The 14,252-nt window shown below is 49.0% G+C and overlaps 1 protein-coding gene across 1 annotated transcript in view; it reads left to right on the plus strand.

Annotated features, from left to right (window-relative positions):
• Positions 1 to 14,252, plus strand: part of NDUFB8 (NADH:ubiquinone oxidoreductase subunit B8) — a 94,560-nt gene that overhangs the window by 11,314 nt on the left and 68,994 nt on the right. The window contains exon 2 of the mRNA XM_086922249.1: positions 12,182 to 12,308. Within this exon, the coding sequence (XP_086778375.1) occupies positions 12,182 to 12,308 (127 nt within the window). The remainder of the gene's footprint in view (positions 1 to 12,181; positions 12,309 to 14,252) is intronic.

Consider the following 14,252-nt stretch of genomic DNA (forward strand, 5'->3'; position numbering starts at 1 on the left):
GATCTGCCAAGAATTTATCAACGTCCTCCGCAGGGAGGGCCTCTATTGGGGCATACAGATCCGCATAGTACTGTGCAAAACTGGCCGCTATGTTGTCAGGGGCCGACATCTGGTTCCCCCGCTCATCTCGATTTCCTGGCAGGGTCTGACCCCGGAAGGTGTGCTGGCAGATTCTGTAGAGCATGGTACTGGATTTATCCCCCCATTGATAAATTCTGCTCTGTGTGGCCAGCCAGAGCTGGCGCGCCTCATTGAGTAACAGGGATGAGTACGATTGCTGCGCCATCAGGAGCTGCCCCACAGCCTCATCTGTGTCGCCCATAGTGCATTCTCTCTCCAGGTCTTGAACCCGCCCCGCAGCTTCCTCCACCTCTCTCTGACGGGTCCTGCGGGCCCCTGCACACCAAGCTATGTCTACCCCCCTGAGCACCGGCTTCAGTGCCTCCCACTGGGGGCGGCGTCCACCTCCGGCCCGTCGTTCTCCGCCCAATAATTAGAAATGGCTTCACGCAGATGTGAGCGATAGCTATCCTGTTGCAGGTGCCATGCAGACTGGCGCCATCGGAAGGGCTGTCGCCTCTTGTCCAACAGAAGATCCAGGGACACGGGGGAGTGGCCCGAAATACCACGAGGGAGCACAGCTGTGGAAGCGACCCTCGCCAGCCAGGAGAGCGGCACGAACAAGTAATCTAATCTGGAGAAGGACTTGTGCACTGCCGACACATAGGAATATTCGCGACTTAAAGTGTGTTGGTAGTGCTAGGAGTCAATACAACCCATGCCCTGCGCTAGGCCATGAAGTTTCGTTGGTGCTGCAGCCTGGAGTTCCCTACCGGGCCTATAGCGGTCCATCCGTCCATCCATCACATCGTTCCAGTCTCCCCCCACAATCGCCAGCACATCCGGGATATCGGCCCACACCTCGAACAGCTTTTCAATGAGCGCATCTTGCAACGGGGGCGGAGCATACACACTACCAAAGACCATCGGCTCATCCCCAACCATACCTTTAACAAACACATATCTACCATGCGCATCGATCAATTGCGTCTCATGTACATAAGAGAGCCTGCGGTGTATCAGGACCGCCACCCCCCGGGACCCCCTCGCAAAGCCCGCATGAAACACTTGTTGATAGCCATATCTCTGCAAACTGAGGGTCTTGGTGCCCTGGAGGTGCGTCTCCTGTAGGAGGAGAACGTCCGCCCCTTCCCTTTTCCCCAGCCGCAGCACCGCCCCTCGCTTTATTTTATCTAGCATCCCCCGGACATTCCAACTCACTACTCGTAACATCGCCTGTGGGAGGCCTGACCTCTGGGCATCAACCATTGTCAATGGGGAGAAAATGTAGAATCCTGGGCTCTCGGAGCCACACACACATACAATACAGTTGCTAGCGCAGACACTGTTTCAACCTCAACTACACCCCCCCACTGCCCTCCTCCACCCCACTCAGCCACCCCAACCTCCCCGCCATCCCCAAACCCTGTCCCAACCTGACCCCCAAACAAGCCCCCCAACTGCCTACCCCCCCCCCCCCCCCCCCCCCCAATACTCATAGAACACTGAAGTATCTGTCGCGGCATGGGCAGCCTCGGGCCCAAAACAGAGCGCCCAAAGCCTACCATACCAATGGATCCCAAACACCCACTAAGCTAAGAACTCCCCCTAACATCTCCCAACCATGTAGGAGGCAGGTAGCCCCTGTATCGGAGCACCCCGAACCCTTCTCATAGTCCCAGCAATTGTTGGAAGACCCAACCAAGTGTGTCAGTTTACTCAGCGTGCAGTCGTCCGTAGAGCAAAGCACAGGTGGACCATTCCCCTCAGCTGGGGCAGCTGGTATCCGTAGGCGGGCAGGACCACCCATCGCCCCTCAGCTTCCTCCACCCGAGTGGTCCGAATCAGTGGGCGCAGCAGTTCGAGACTCAGTGCTAGAGATATTGCGCTTACGGGATCTGGACTTCCTATTCCTTTTGCTTCGGGCGTTCTGATCACTCTGGTTTTGCGATGAATCACTCGTGTGTCCCGGATCAAGGCCCGGTTGGGCATGGGGCCTGACTCTCACCGTTTCATCCGTCCACCTGAAGACGTCCTCTGGCGTATTGAAAAAGTGAGTCCGGGATTGAAAGACTTCTCGTAGGCGGGCCGGATAGAGCAAGGAATACTGAATCTTCAGGCCCCGAAGTTTCGCCTTGGCGGCCAGGAAGGAGTGCCTCTGTTGTTGCACTATCTTGGTGTAGTCGGGGAAGATCATGATCTTGTGATTTTGAAATAACAGAGAATCCTTGGCCCTCGCCTCCCGCAGTATAGTGTCTCTGTCATGGAAGTTCAGGATTCTGGCGATCACCGGCCTGGGCCGTTCACCCGCCGGCGGCTTCTGCGTCCGGGCCCGGTGCGCGCGTTCAATCACAAAGCAGCGGGACAGGGTACCGGGGGGAGCCAGCTCTCCAGCCATTGGGAAAGGAAGCGTTCCATGCTGCCCTTTTCACAGCCCTCCGGAAAACCTACAAAGCGAAGGTTGTTCCTGCGCGCCCGTCCTTCGGCATCCTCCACACGAAGCGCCAGACCCTTCTGAATATTCTCAATCGCCGCCATTTTCTTCTTCAGGGTCCCAACATCATCTTCCACCACTGAGATCCTGGACTCTGCCTCTGTAATTCGCGCCACAGCATTGCGTAGCTCCTGTCTCAGGAGGGTCACATCCGCCCCAACAGCCCCAATCTTGGCGTCCAGCATGTCCCTTCATTGGGTTATCGCCGCCATTAGCGCCGCGTTATCCGGCCCGACCCCTGGCCGCCCTGTGCTCCGGGGCCGCCATTTGGTAACGGGAATTCGTCAATGGGCCCCTGCTTAGCGGCCCCCCCCCCCCCCTGGTCATGGCCAAGTCTTAGTCCGGTATCACTGCCCTCAAAGCGTTAGCGGATCCTTTTGGCGGGGCAATCCACACCTCCAACAACTGCCAAGGGTGGTTTACTGTCCAGACACCCCTACAGGCGATACTCTTTATGCACACCGCCTCCGTCTATTTCGAGTGGGGGGAAAGGGCCTCACAACGAGTCCCCGCAGACCCCTGCAGGCTAAGCCCCAGCGTGAGTGAGAGCCGCCAGGGGCACCTCTCCCTATGAGTTCGCCGCCACCACCTGCACTGGTGCACCTCGTGATCCCCTACGACAGCCCGGGGGTATCCTAGGCCTGCTGGCAGGCCCGGCAGCCTGCTCAGGGCCCCAATTCGAGTCCAAGTCGGTCCCACTGGTCCCTTCCGCCCCTCCAGCAGTCCCTGCAGTGCGATGGGAGGGGGGGGGTCACCAGGAGGGGAGACACTCACGGTTCGACGATCTCCTCCGCAGGGTCGACGCCAGGTCCACACTGGGTGCGCAGGCACACCTGTCCCGGCACAGACACGAGCCCCTCCTGTTCGTCCTTCAGGCCCTCAGTCCACAGCCCCGGCGAGCACAGCTATGGGGATTACAGCAGTCCGGTCCAAGCGCACGACCGACCCCTCAGCTCCCGGGGCCTCGCAGCGCCTGCACTCCTGGCCCGAGGACAGGTGCTGATGTCGCCGGGCGGGGACCACCAAACTAGAGGCCCCGGCTTCGCCGAGGCCAGGTAGGCCGCAGCTCCTCCTCGGCGGCCTCCGGGCACCAGTCTCTGCCGCCGTTACTGCAGCGTTAGGCAGGGGCCTCCTCGATGTGTCGCTGACACCAGGCAGTCCCAGACTCGGATAGAAGGATGGCGCCGCAGGCCTCTGTGCGAGTCCTCCGGTCCGGGTGCGCCAAAATCGAGGCCCCGGCTTTTCCGTTCGGGACTAGGCCGCTCGCTGCTTCGGCCGATTCCACTGCCCTGAAAGGTCCCGGAGCGTCGCTCCCAGCATCGGATGGCTCCCAGCACTGTCCGCCACAATCGCCCCACAAGCAGTGCACTGTTCGGGTCTGGGGGCCAGGATAATCGGTCGGATAATCTCCGGGCCGGCGGGAGCTCTAGAAAGCCACGTCCGCCATCAACGCCCGCTAAGCCACGCCCCCTAATTGATTTTAAAGTTATATCACGGTTTGATAGTGACCATAATGCCCTAGTACTTGAAGTTAGTGAGCTTAACCCTGGGAGTGTCACAAGTACTTATAACCCCATCGATGATAGGCTGACACTCTCAAACTGTAGGAGAAGATTCCGGTGCTTCTGACTGCGTCTAACTCAAGTTCGCTCACTGGGGATAGAATTTGTCCCCAGATGGCCGCCACGAACCATGCCAAACTAGGTGAAGTCAAATTAGACATTTTTTTCCCCCTCAAAAATTAACAGGCCAAACCGGAAGATCCCCCCCCCCCCATCCATGGTATAACTAGCATTGTCGTAAAGCCAAAAGAACCCCGGTACTGTCTATTAAGGCCAAGGATCGTCCTTTAATCAAATCATCAAGAACGGTCTATAAGGCCGCAGTTACCGAGGCCAAAAAAGGGTGGGAATCTGATAAGTGGGACACCCTGAAGTTCCTGTGTTCTAGGGACATGCTGAACCTTCTGGAAAACTGTTAATATAGGTAGGTCTGGTGCTAAATCACCAATAGAGCCCAATCTGGATCCAGAGGTCTGGTAGATTCGCTTTGAGGCCCTCTATTCAAGGAGAGAGACACTGGAAGAAGGGGCAACTAAGGGATGCTCTGTGGGGTCTGATCATTTGACTCGAACAGAGCTCCCCAATGATAACGATGGTGATATCCCCAGTATAACTCTAAATGAGATTAGCGGCGCTCTTTCTAAAATAGCCCCTGGACTAGATAAGATCCCTGGGATTTATTTTGTAGCAAACCAACTATATAGGCACCGTACCTTTGGGTGTTATTTACTGCCATACTCCAAGGCATGATCAATGCCAATTGGGCTGTGGCCGAAATAATCCCCTTCCACAAAAAAGGTTCACCGTTCCTGCCAACCAATTATAGGCCAATTAGCCTCATTAACATTATGCAAAAAATGTTTGCGCGGGGATTGTTGCTTAGGCTGCATAGCTGGATGGAGGAACAGAAGATAATTACCGCCCTGCAGGCAGGGTTTTGAGAAAAAATGTCCACATTGGACCAAATCCTCAGGCTACAAATATTACACTGGAAGACTGTGTGTCTGGAGGGTTGCAGCCTCTACTTAATATTTGTAGACCTGAGGTCAGCTTTTGATTTGGTCCCTGGAGAAAAGCTGTGGACAGTTCTTCATTAGATGGGGGTTCAATTATACCTGTCCCAAGTAATAAAGCGGCTCCACGAGGACAATTACGCCCAAATCGGGTTTGGCAAGGAGAGAAAGTGAACAGCTCCCATCCAGATAAACTGTGGCGTTCGACAGGGTTGTGTGCTTGCCCCCACTCTTTTCAGCCTCTATATTAATGGTCTAGTAGACTTTCTGCTTGCAGAGAAAGATCTTGATGCCCCTAAGTTGGCACCACGTAAAATCCCTGCAATGATGTTTGCAGACGATACTTTATTAGTCTCCAAATCACCCATGGGGATCCAGAGGGTACTTAATAGATTTGAAGCGTTCTTTTAGTGAGGGAGGATTACAAATTAATCTACAGAAAACCAAATTTATGGCATTTAACACCACTAAAAGTACCCGAGCAAATCCTACTCCAAATTGTATACCCCTCGAGAGAGAGTTTCCTCTTTTTATTATCTCAGCATCACCATTACAGAGACCATGGATTGGTGGCGCAAATTAAAAAATCAACTCTGAAATTGGCACAATCGTCAGGTGCCCTAATGAAGGTTTTCCGCAGCTCCAGCCACAAATCGGTGAGCCCTGCTATAGAAATATATACGGTTCAAGCAAGGGGAGGGGCGTTAAACGGTGCTGAATTATGGGGCCACTGTAGCTCAGAGAGCCTTTCCCGGATAGAAAACAACTTTCTTAGACAGTTGTTAAACCTTCCACAGAGCACCCCTCTCACTCCGCTTCAATTAGATTTGGGCATAAGGGCAATTGCCGAAGAATCTAATCTCCGACCTCTCTTATATTGGCGGCGTCTGTGGGTCACTCCAGAACTCTCAGCATACAGGGAGGAACTAAAAGAGGTAATGAATTTACAGGGGCGGGTAAACTTCCTTGGCTTGCATATATACATCACATGACAGCTAGTCTGGGGCGGGATGATCTCTGGGGTGACTCGGGGCTCGCCTGCTCCTCATTTTCAAGGAAATCATTAAAGGTCCACTATGGGGAGTTCAATCTAGCACAGCTCCACTATAACCCCCTAATAGGCAAGTTGACCTCATCTTTTGTAGAAATTAAGGATAGATATTAGCTTTGAGCCGGCTTTGGATGATATCAAGCCGGCAGCTGCAAGAAAGCTTTTTCTACAATTTAAATATGGGTCTTTGCTCTTTTACCTTTAAAGGGGGGGGGGATCTGCAAGCTCTGAAATGCCCGGCATGCGATTTCCCCACTGAGGCAGTCCTTAATGTTTTTTTTAGTTGCCCCAACTATAATAAGGCAAGAAAGTGTTGGTTGGTACAGATCTGCAGAAACTTGTGAACCAGGAGCTGCTCTGAGGCCTTCGGGAGTCTGAAACATGATTGTAGCATCCCAATAGTATACTCAGTAGCAGGATCCCTTTTCTCCATGTGGTGTACCCGCAGAGCACTTTTAAAATTATCTTAAATAGTACAGACTATAGCTCTGCACAAAGGAAATGGGTATTTTTCTCAGGTCCACCCTATATTACCGGCTATCTATAAAAAAGAACGCATGTATGGACTCATTCTGTACATAGGCTTTATTGTACAATGACTAGCTGTATCTGAGTTATGTATTCAGTGTTCGATATCACGCCTCTGGAGAAACTGACTTTTTAATCCATTATCTGTTTTAAATATTTATCATGCACTATAAATGCCAGTACTGTTTTTTGCCCTGATTAATTTATTGTCATATTAGATGTGATTATTTCTTGGTGAAAGAACCCGAAATGAGGGTACCCTATAATTGTGGCAGGCAATACTTTTTTACAAATATCTGCCGCATAGAATGCCCATAACTGTTATAATTAAATCCTTGCTATGTAGTATGTGAGACCGTTTTAGGGTAAATTGATCTTTTTTAAATTATTTTTTCATTTTGCACTTTGATATGTGAGTACTGCCTCCAGTCCTGACAAATCCACTGATATACCCGAGCGACCATTTTTTCTGGTGAAGGAAACTTGACTAGAGGACATTCTAAATTTGTGTTAGGCAATCTCTAGTGACAAGTGTGTGTACCATGCTATGACTACTCCGGTTTAATCAACTGTTTTTATTTCAACGTTTTTTTTTTCTGTATGTATTGTTATTTGCACTTTTAAGTTCACACCGACTGAAATAAAGTTTTTATTGAACTGAATTGAAATTAATTAGCAACGTAGAGATTCAGACTATAATGTAGTTCTTTATAGGGAACAATAGCAAACATGTTTCACATATTGTCAAGGTGCCTTTCAACTAATCTAAGACGTGCAGATAGTTGGATTGATTGTATCAAACAAAAGGCTCTGGGGAAGAAAAAGTATTAAAAAATTGGAAAAATATCCAATATAGTAGTTAGAGAAGCCCAATAGTATCAAAATTGTATTTTTATTTATTTTAACAATTGAAAAAGTTTAGTTTAGACATGCAGATAATCTCATGCAAGAAAAAACGCTGGTTTACAAAAAAAGCAATACATATAAACCAGACAAGTGGCAACAACAATACATATCACAAGACAGAGAAAGGAACACCATAAACATAAATACTGTGTCCTTATAATAACTTAAGCCACAGAAAAGTGTCGACAGCATTTTGACCGATACGTTATTTAACGGTCATCTTCAGGACTCAAAAGTGTTCTTGAGCAAGAGATCTTCAACTTTAACCACATCGCTGCTGTGCATTTTCCCCTCCTATGCTGAAAAAATTGAAAATGCCTGAGTTCATGACGAACTCAGCTCGTCATCAGCACAGCTCCACTGTGCCTCATGACGAGCTGAGCTCGTCATGAGCATGGAAGGGGTTAAAATATGAGGCATAGACCGATTTAAAATTCAGGTCCTCCAGCATCGATATTCAGTATCGCACTAAAAATAAATCACTGCACGGTAAAGCCTTGCTACTCGATAGCATATTGTGGGAATCGTCAAAGACCTTAGGCTGGCCACCTAATGACCACAGTGGTGATGTAGAAATTTGTTCACCAACACATCGTCTGTGGGCGCATGTTCAACTCGGAATGCCAACTCGTTTCCACGTGCATGAAGCCGGCTTTCTCTAACTCCCTGTTCTCTTCTCCTGTGCTGATCTGCTGCTCTCTTCCACCTGCCTCCTTCTTTAACTCCATGTTCTCTTCTGCTGTGCTGTTATGCTGCTCTCTTCCACCCACCTCCTTCTCTACCTCCCTGTTCTCTTCTCTTCTCCTGTGCTGATCTGCTGCTCTCTTCCACCCGCCTCCTTCTTTAACTCCCTGTCTGTCTATCGCCCTCTCTATCTGTCTATCACCCTCCCTCCCTCCGTCTGTCTGTCTGTCCCCCTCCCTCCCTCTGTCTGTCTGTCTATCGCCCTCCCTCCCTCTGTCTGTCTGTCTATCGCCCTCCCTCCCTCTGTCTGTCTATCACCCTCCCTCTGTCTGTCTGTCTGTCTATCGCCCTCCCTCCGTCTGTCGCCCTCCCTCCCTCTGTCGCCCTCCCTCCCTCTGTCGCCCTCCCTCCCTCTGTCGCCCTCCCTCCCTCTGTCGCCCTCCCTCCCTCTGTGTCGCCCTCCCTCCCTCTGTGTCGCCCTCCCTCCCTCTGTGTCGCCCTCCCTCCCTCTGTGTGTCGCCCTCCCTCCCTCTGTGTGTCGCCCTCCCTCCCTCTGTGTGTCGCCCTCCCTCCCTCTGTGTGTCGCCCTCCCTCCCTCTGTGTGTCGCCCTCCCTCCCTCTGTGTGTCGCCCTCCCTCCCTCTGTGTGTCGCCCTCCCTCCCTCTGTGTGTCGCCCTCCCTCCCTCTGTGTGTCGCCCTCCCTCCCTCTGTGTGTCGCCCTCCCTCCCTCTGTGTGTCGCCCTCCCTCCCTCTGTGTGTCGCCCTCCCTCCCTCTGTGTGTCGCCCTCCCTCCCTCTGTGTGTCGCCCTCCCTCCCTCTGTGTGTCGCCCTCCCTCCCTCTGTGTGTCGCCCTCCCTCCCTCTGTGTGTCGCCCTCCCTCCCTCTGTGTGTCGCCCTCCCTCCCTCTGTGTGTCGCCCTCCCTCCCTCTGTGTGTCGCCCTCCCTCCCTCTGTGTGTCGCCCTCCCTCCCTCTGTGTGTCGCCCTCCCTCCCTCTGTGTGTCGCCCTCCCTCCCTCTGTGTGTCGCCCTCCCTCCCTCTGTGTGTCGCCCTCCCTCCCTCTGTGTGTCGCCCTCCCTCCCTCTGTGTGTCGCCCTCCCTCCCTCTGTGTGTCGCCCTCCCTCCCTCTGTGTGTCGCCCTCCCTCCCTCTGTGTGTCGCCCTCCCTCCCTCTGTGTGTCGCCCTCCCTCCCTCTGTGTGTCGCCCTTCCTCCCTCTGTCTGTCTGTCGCCCTTCCTCCCTCTGTCTGTCTGTCGCCCTTCCTCCCTCTGTCTGTCTGTCGCCCTTCCTCCCTCTGTCTGTCTGTCGCCCTTCCTCCCTCTGTCTGTCTGTCGCCCTTCCTCCCTCTGTCTGTCTGTCGCCCTTCCTCCCTCTGTCTGTCTATCGCCCTTCCTCCCTCTGTCTGTCTATCGCCCTTCCTCCCTCTGTCTGTCTATCGCCCTTCCTCCCTCTATCTATCGCTCTCCCTGTCTTCCACCCACCTCCTTCTCTAACTCCCTGTTCTCTTCTCCTGTGCTGATCTGCTGCTCTCTTGCACCTGCCTCCTTCTTTAACTCCATGTTCTCTTCTGCTGTGCTGTTATGCTGCTCTCTTCCACCCACCTCCTTCTCTAACTCCCTGTTCACTTCGCTTCTCCAGAGCTCATCTGCTGCTCTCTTCAACCCCACCTCCTTCTTTAACTCCCTGTTCTCTTCTCCTGTGCTGATCTGCTGCTTTCTTCCACCTGCCTCCTTCTTTAACTCCATGTTCTCTTCTCTTCTCCAGAGCTGATCTGCTGCTCTCTTCCACCCGCCTTCTTCTCTACCTCCCTGTTCTCTTCTCCTGTGCTGATCTGCTGCTTTCTTCCACCTGCCTCCTTCTTTAACTCCATGTTCTCTTCTCTTCTCCTGAGCTGATCTGCTGCTCTCTTCCATCCGCCTCCTTCTTTAACTCCCTGTCTGTCTATCGCCCTCTCTATGTCTAACACCCTCCCTCCGTCTGTCTGTCTGTCTGTCTGCCTCCGTCTGTCTGTCTGTCTGTCTGCCTCCCTCTGTCTGTCTGTCTGTCTGCCTCCCTCTGTCTGTCTGTCTGTCTGCCTGCCTCCCTCTGTCTATCGCCCTCCCTCCCTCCCTCTGTCTATCTCCCTCCCTCCGTCTGTCTATCGCCCTCCCTCCCTCTGTCTGTCTATCGCCCTCACTCTATCGCACCACCGCAACAACTGGTTCAAATATGTTCTCTCAATGTTTCAAGCTTTATTACAAATGTCACAAAAAGATGTTAATATTCCACTTCTGTTCTTGGATTTTCCTCACAATAAAATACAGTGCACATAATCTTCACAAACGTTATTTACAAAAGTTTAAGCTATTGCCATTATAAATTACAATAACTTATATTTAAGTATTAATTATTTAAAAAAATTAAAAGCCATTGTTATTTGTAATATCAATTCATCTAAGTCATGTAACTACAACACATATGGCATTACAAATGCTATGGGTGTCACATTTGCAAAAGTTATAACTATTGGCATTGTAAATGACAAAGCTATTAATTTCGCTATTTTCAAAACCAACACTTAAATAAAAAATGTGTCATTTACAATACCAATAGCTCAAACTTTCCTAATGCGAGACCTATTGCATTAAAAATGCTTGTTTTTTAGAAGCTTTAACAGTCATTATTTGTGATCTGTTATTTGCAGTCTTCATGGACCATTGCTATTCGTTTTATAAGCGGTAAAATACTGGCTTCCAACAAATAAGTATACTCCCCTTTATTTAGACAAATTAAATGTGAAATGTGGTAAAGAAACTTAATTTTGGCTCACATTTTGGCCATTGCCTTCACAGTATGTTGAAGTAAAAGCTACTATGTAAACTTTTAACATGCTAAACTTAACTTACTTCATATAAATCTGAGGAGGGCATTATGTTTTGTTTTCTGTTTAGTGCCATAATGGCATGTAGTCCATCCCTGGCATCTAAGATCTTGCATATAATTACCAATGTTCTCCACTTTTATCGCGGTTCATAATTTCATCCACAGAATTAGCTTTTTGTCAGTGGGGTGACTGTTTTTTATATTGTTTTGGAACTTGTTCTAAATCATTTTGCAAGCTCTCAAACTGACATATCCCTCACTGCACCTAGTTACTTTTCCTGCATTGTCAGCAAAGTTCTCCATTCTTACTGTCCAGTTATTTGAATCTATGAGGCTTCTATTTTGGTGATGCACAAAGCTGGTGTTGGTATTAGTGAAACAGCTCAAGTTGTGTAAATTGACATGAAGTAGTGTCATTAGGCACCCTAATTTCTAGGTCGGGTTATTGTCTCAAGTTAGCACAATACATTGGAATTTTGCAGAGTTGATGACCTGAGGCATCCCTGAATAATGCAGATGTGGCATGGTGAATAGCACCTCCTCACTCGTATTCAAGAATGCTTTTACTACCACTATCATTTCAAATCTCTTGATATAACCTCCTAATAAAATATCACCGTGCCTTCAAGCAGTTGCTCAAAATTCGAAGTATAACCCGAAAAGCTCTGGCACTAAACTTTGCGTCCACTCTTGTTTTATGTCAAATAAAGTGAAACACAGTGGATCAGTTGAACAGCTAGCAATATTTTAAACTGGAGCTGTGGCATCCCTATAATAATCCAATAAATGATTACGTCCTCCTGTTTCCTAAGTTCACATTCTGTCTTAGTCTATATTTCTGGTCATTTGAAGTTGGGCTTTGAGGCAAACCTTAAAAAAGCAAATAGCAGCCATTTTCAACTATAATATGTATATCAGTCTTTCATTGTAAGTGTATCGTACACTTTGCCAAAAGCATGAATGCACTGACTTAAGTTTTTGATTTGAATACATTACTCATGTTTGGTTCCGTCCAATTTAACAGCTTCTGGAATATCCAAGAATATGCTTCCTGGTCCGTACCCAAAGACACCAGAAGAAAGAGCTGCAGCAGCTAAAAAGTACAACATGAGGGTGGAAGATTATGAGCCTTATCCAGACGACGGAATGGGGTAAGATTTTGAGTCTTTCATAAGGTGATTGTATCTCAAGGAATGCTAACTTGTGTTACAAACCAGAAGTACACTCAGTGTTTATCAACTTAATTAACTTGTACCTTGAGAAATTAAAACAAACTCAGCTGGCAATCCCAGTAGAAGAACTCCACTCTAGGCATTCGAAACCACCGTAAGTAAGTTAGTGGATACCCTAAGGATAACATTTAAATCAAGCAAATCGGGGCCTGGAAGCCAGAGATTTAATCAAAATATGCATGCCTAGTTTGACGATGAATGCCGGGTAGCAAAGGCTCAGATCAGGCAAAAGGAAAGAAGGTTAAGGGCTAGGTTCAAAGTGGAACTGTCTGAGTCCCTTCAATCACTTAGGGTAAAATATAAAACATTAATCAGGAATAAAAAAGGAACTTATAAAGATAAGTGCTGGGTAAATACGTTGGAGGTAATTGAAATCAGAGATGTAAAAGGTTTTTGGAGATTGGTCCAAGAAAGCACGGGTAGGAAAGTAGGATCCCTAGACTGTATGGTCCCTAAAGACGATTGGGTGGGTTACCTGGGAGAGATATATGGGAACTAGCCGGTACAAGAGAAGGCCGGGGTGACAGGGTGGTCGCTGGTGAGGGACGATCTAAAAGAATGTTTTGCCCCAGTTATATAAAGAAAATTATAGTAAATTTGAACCTCTCATGCCACTGGCCCAGACAATCTTCCAACAGTAATAATAAAGACTAGACCAGAATGGTTTGCAGAGTTTTTTGCAAAGATGTACCAAGTGATTTTGATCACTGGAATTGTACCAGAAAGTTGGAGGGGTGCAATTATAAGACCAATTCACAAGAAGGGTGATCGAAATCTACAGAAGACCTATAGGTTAATAAATCTCCTAGATGTAGGGGAGAAATTCTTTGTAAAAGTCATTTTGGGACTACTTACAGAGTCGGCGGAAGAAAATCAGATTATACCCCCAGAACAGGGGGGATTTAAAGCCGGCCATTTCACAATTGACCATTGCTTTGCTCTCTGGGCCATAGTGCGGAAATCGATCGAACAGCGGGGGAATATTTTTTGCTGTTTTGTAGACTTCCGCGCTGTTTTCGATCTGGTGGACCGGGAGCTATTGTGGGAGGCCCTAATCAGTTATGGTATCCCAAACGATTTGTTAAGTCGGATCCAAAGGCTCCACATAAAGAACTGGGCTCAGAAAATTTTAGATGTAGATGGAAGTTTAACCAGGAAGGTTGAGATTGGAAATGGGTTGCGGCAGGGATGTGTATTGGCTCCCCTACTGTTTTCCTTGTTCTTGGCAGACTTGCCACTGACCTTAGAGGACGCCAATGGGGCAAATCCAAAACAAGATGGTAAGCATATTGCATGTTTGCCTATGCGGACGACCTGGTGATCACGGACCAGACCGAAATCGGCCTGCAAAGGAAACTAAATATATTTCATGATTATTGCTCCCCAAAAAAACTGGTGGTCAATATGGATAAGACTAAAGCCCTGAGCTTTGGCCGGAGGAAAGTTGGGTTTGAGTGGTATTTGGGGTCTGAGAAAGTAGAAACCGTCACAGAATATAGGTATTTAGGAATGTGGATTGAAAGAAATTTGAAATGGCATAGCCATCTAGATGCATTAAAATTAAGAACAGCATCGATTAGCGGACCGAAATTGTTTAACAAAACTTATGGTGCAATGTCAGATAGACTAGTGTTAAAAGCTTACTCTGCCATGGTACCTTCGCAGTTTCTGTATGGTGCGGAACTTTTATGCTTGAGTGGCAAAAAGGGTTGGGATGTTGAGGAAAGTGAAAATCTAAAAAATCTATTCACTCCCCTTGTCGGCAATGGTACAGCCCTTAAGACTTGAACTAGGTCTGACCGCGTGTGGCATCTTAGCCAATATGGCCCTTCTTCGTTTTTGGCAACGCCTAGGAGTAGGTGA

This window comes from Lissotriton vulgaris, chromosome 5 (genome assembly GCF_964263255.1).
Source record: "Lissotriton vulgaris chromosome 5, aLisVul1.2, whole genome shotgun sequence".
Classification (NCBI taxonomy): Eukaryota; Metazoa; Chordata; class Amphibia; order Caudata; family Salamandridae; genus Lissotriton; species Lissotriton vulgaris.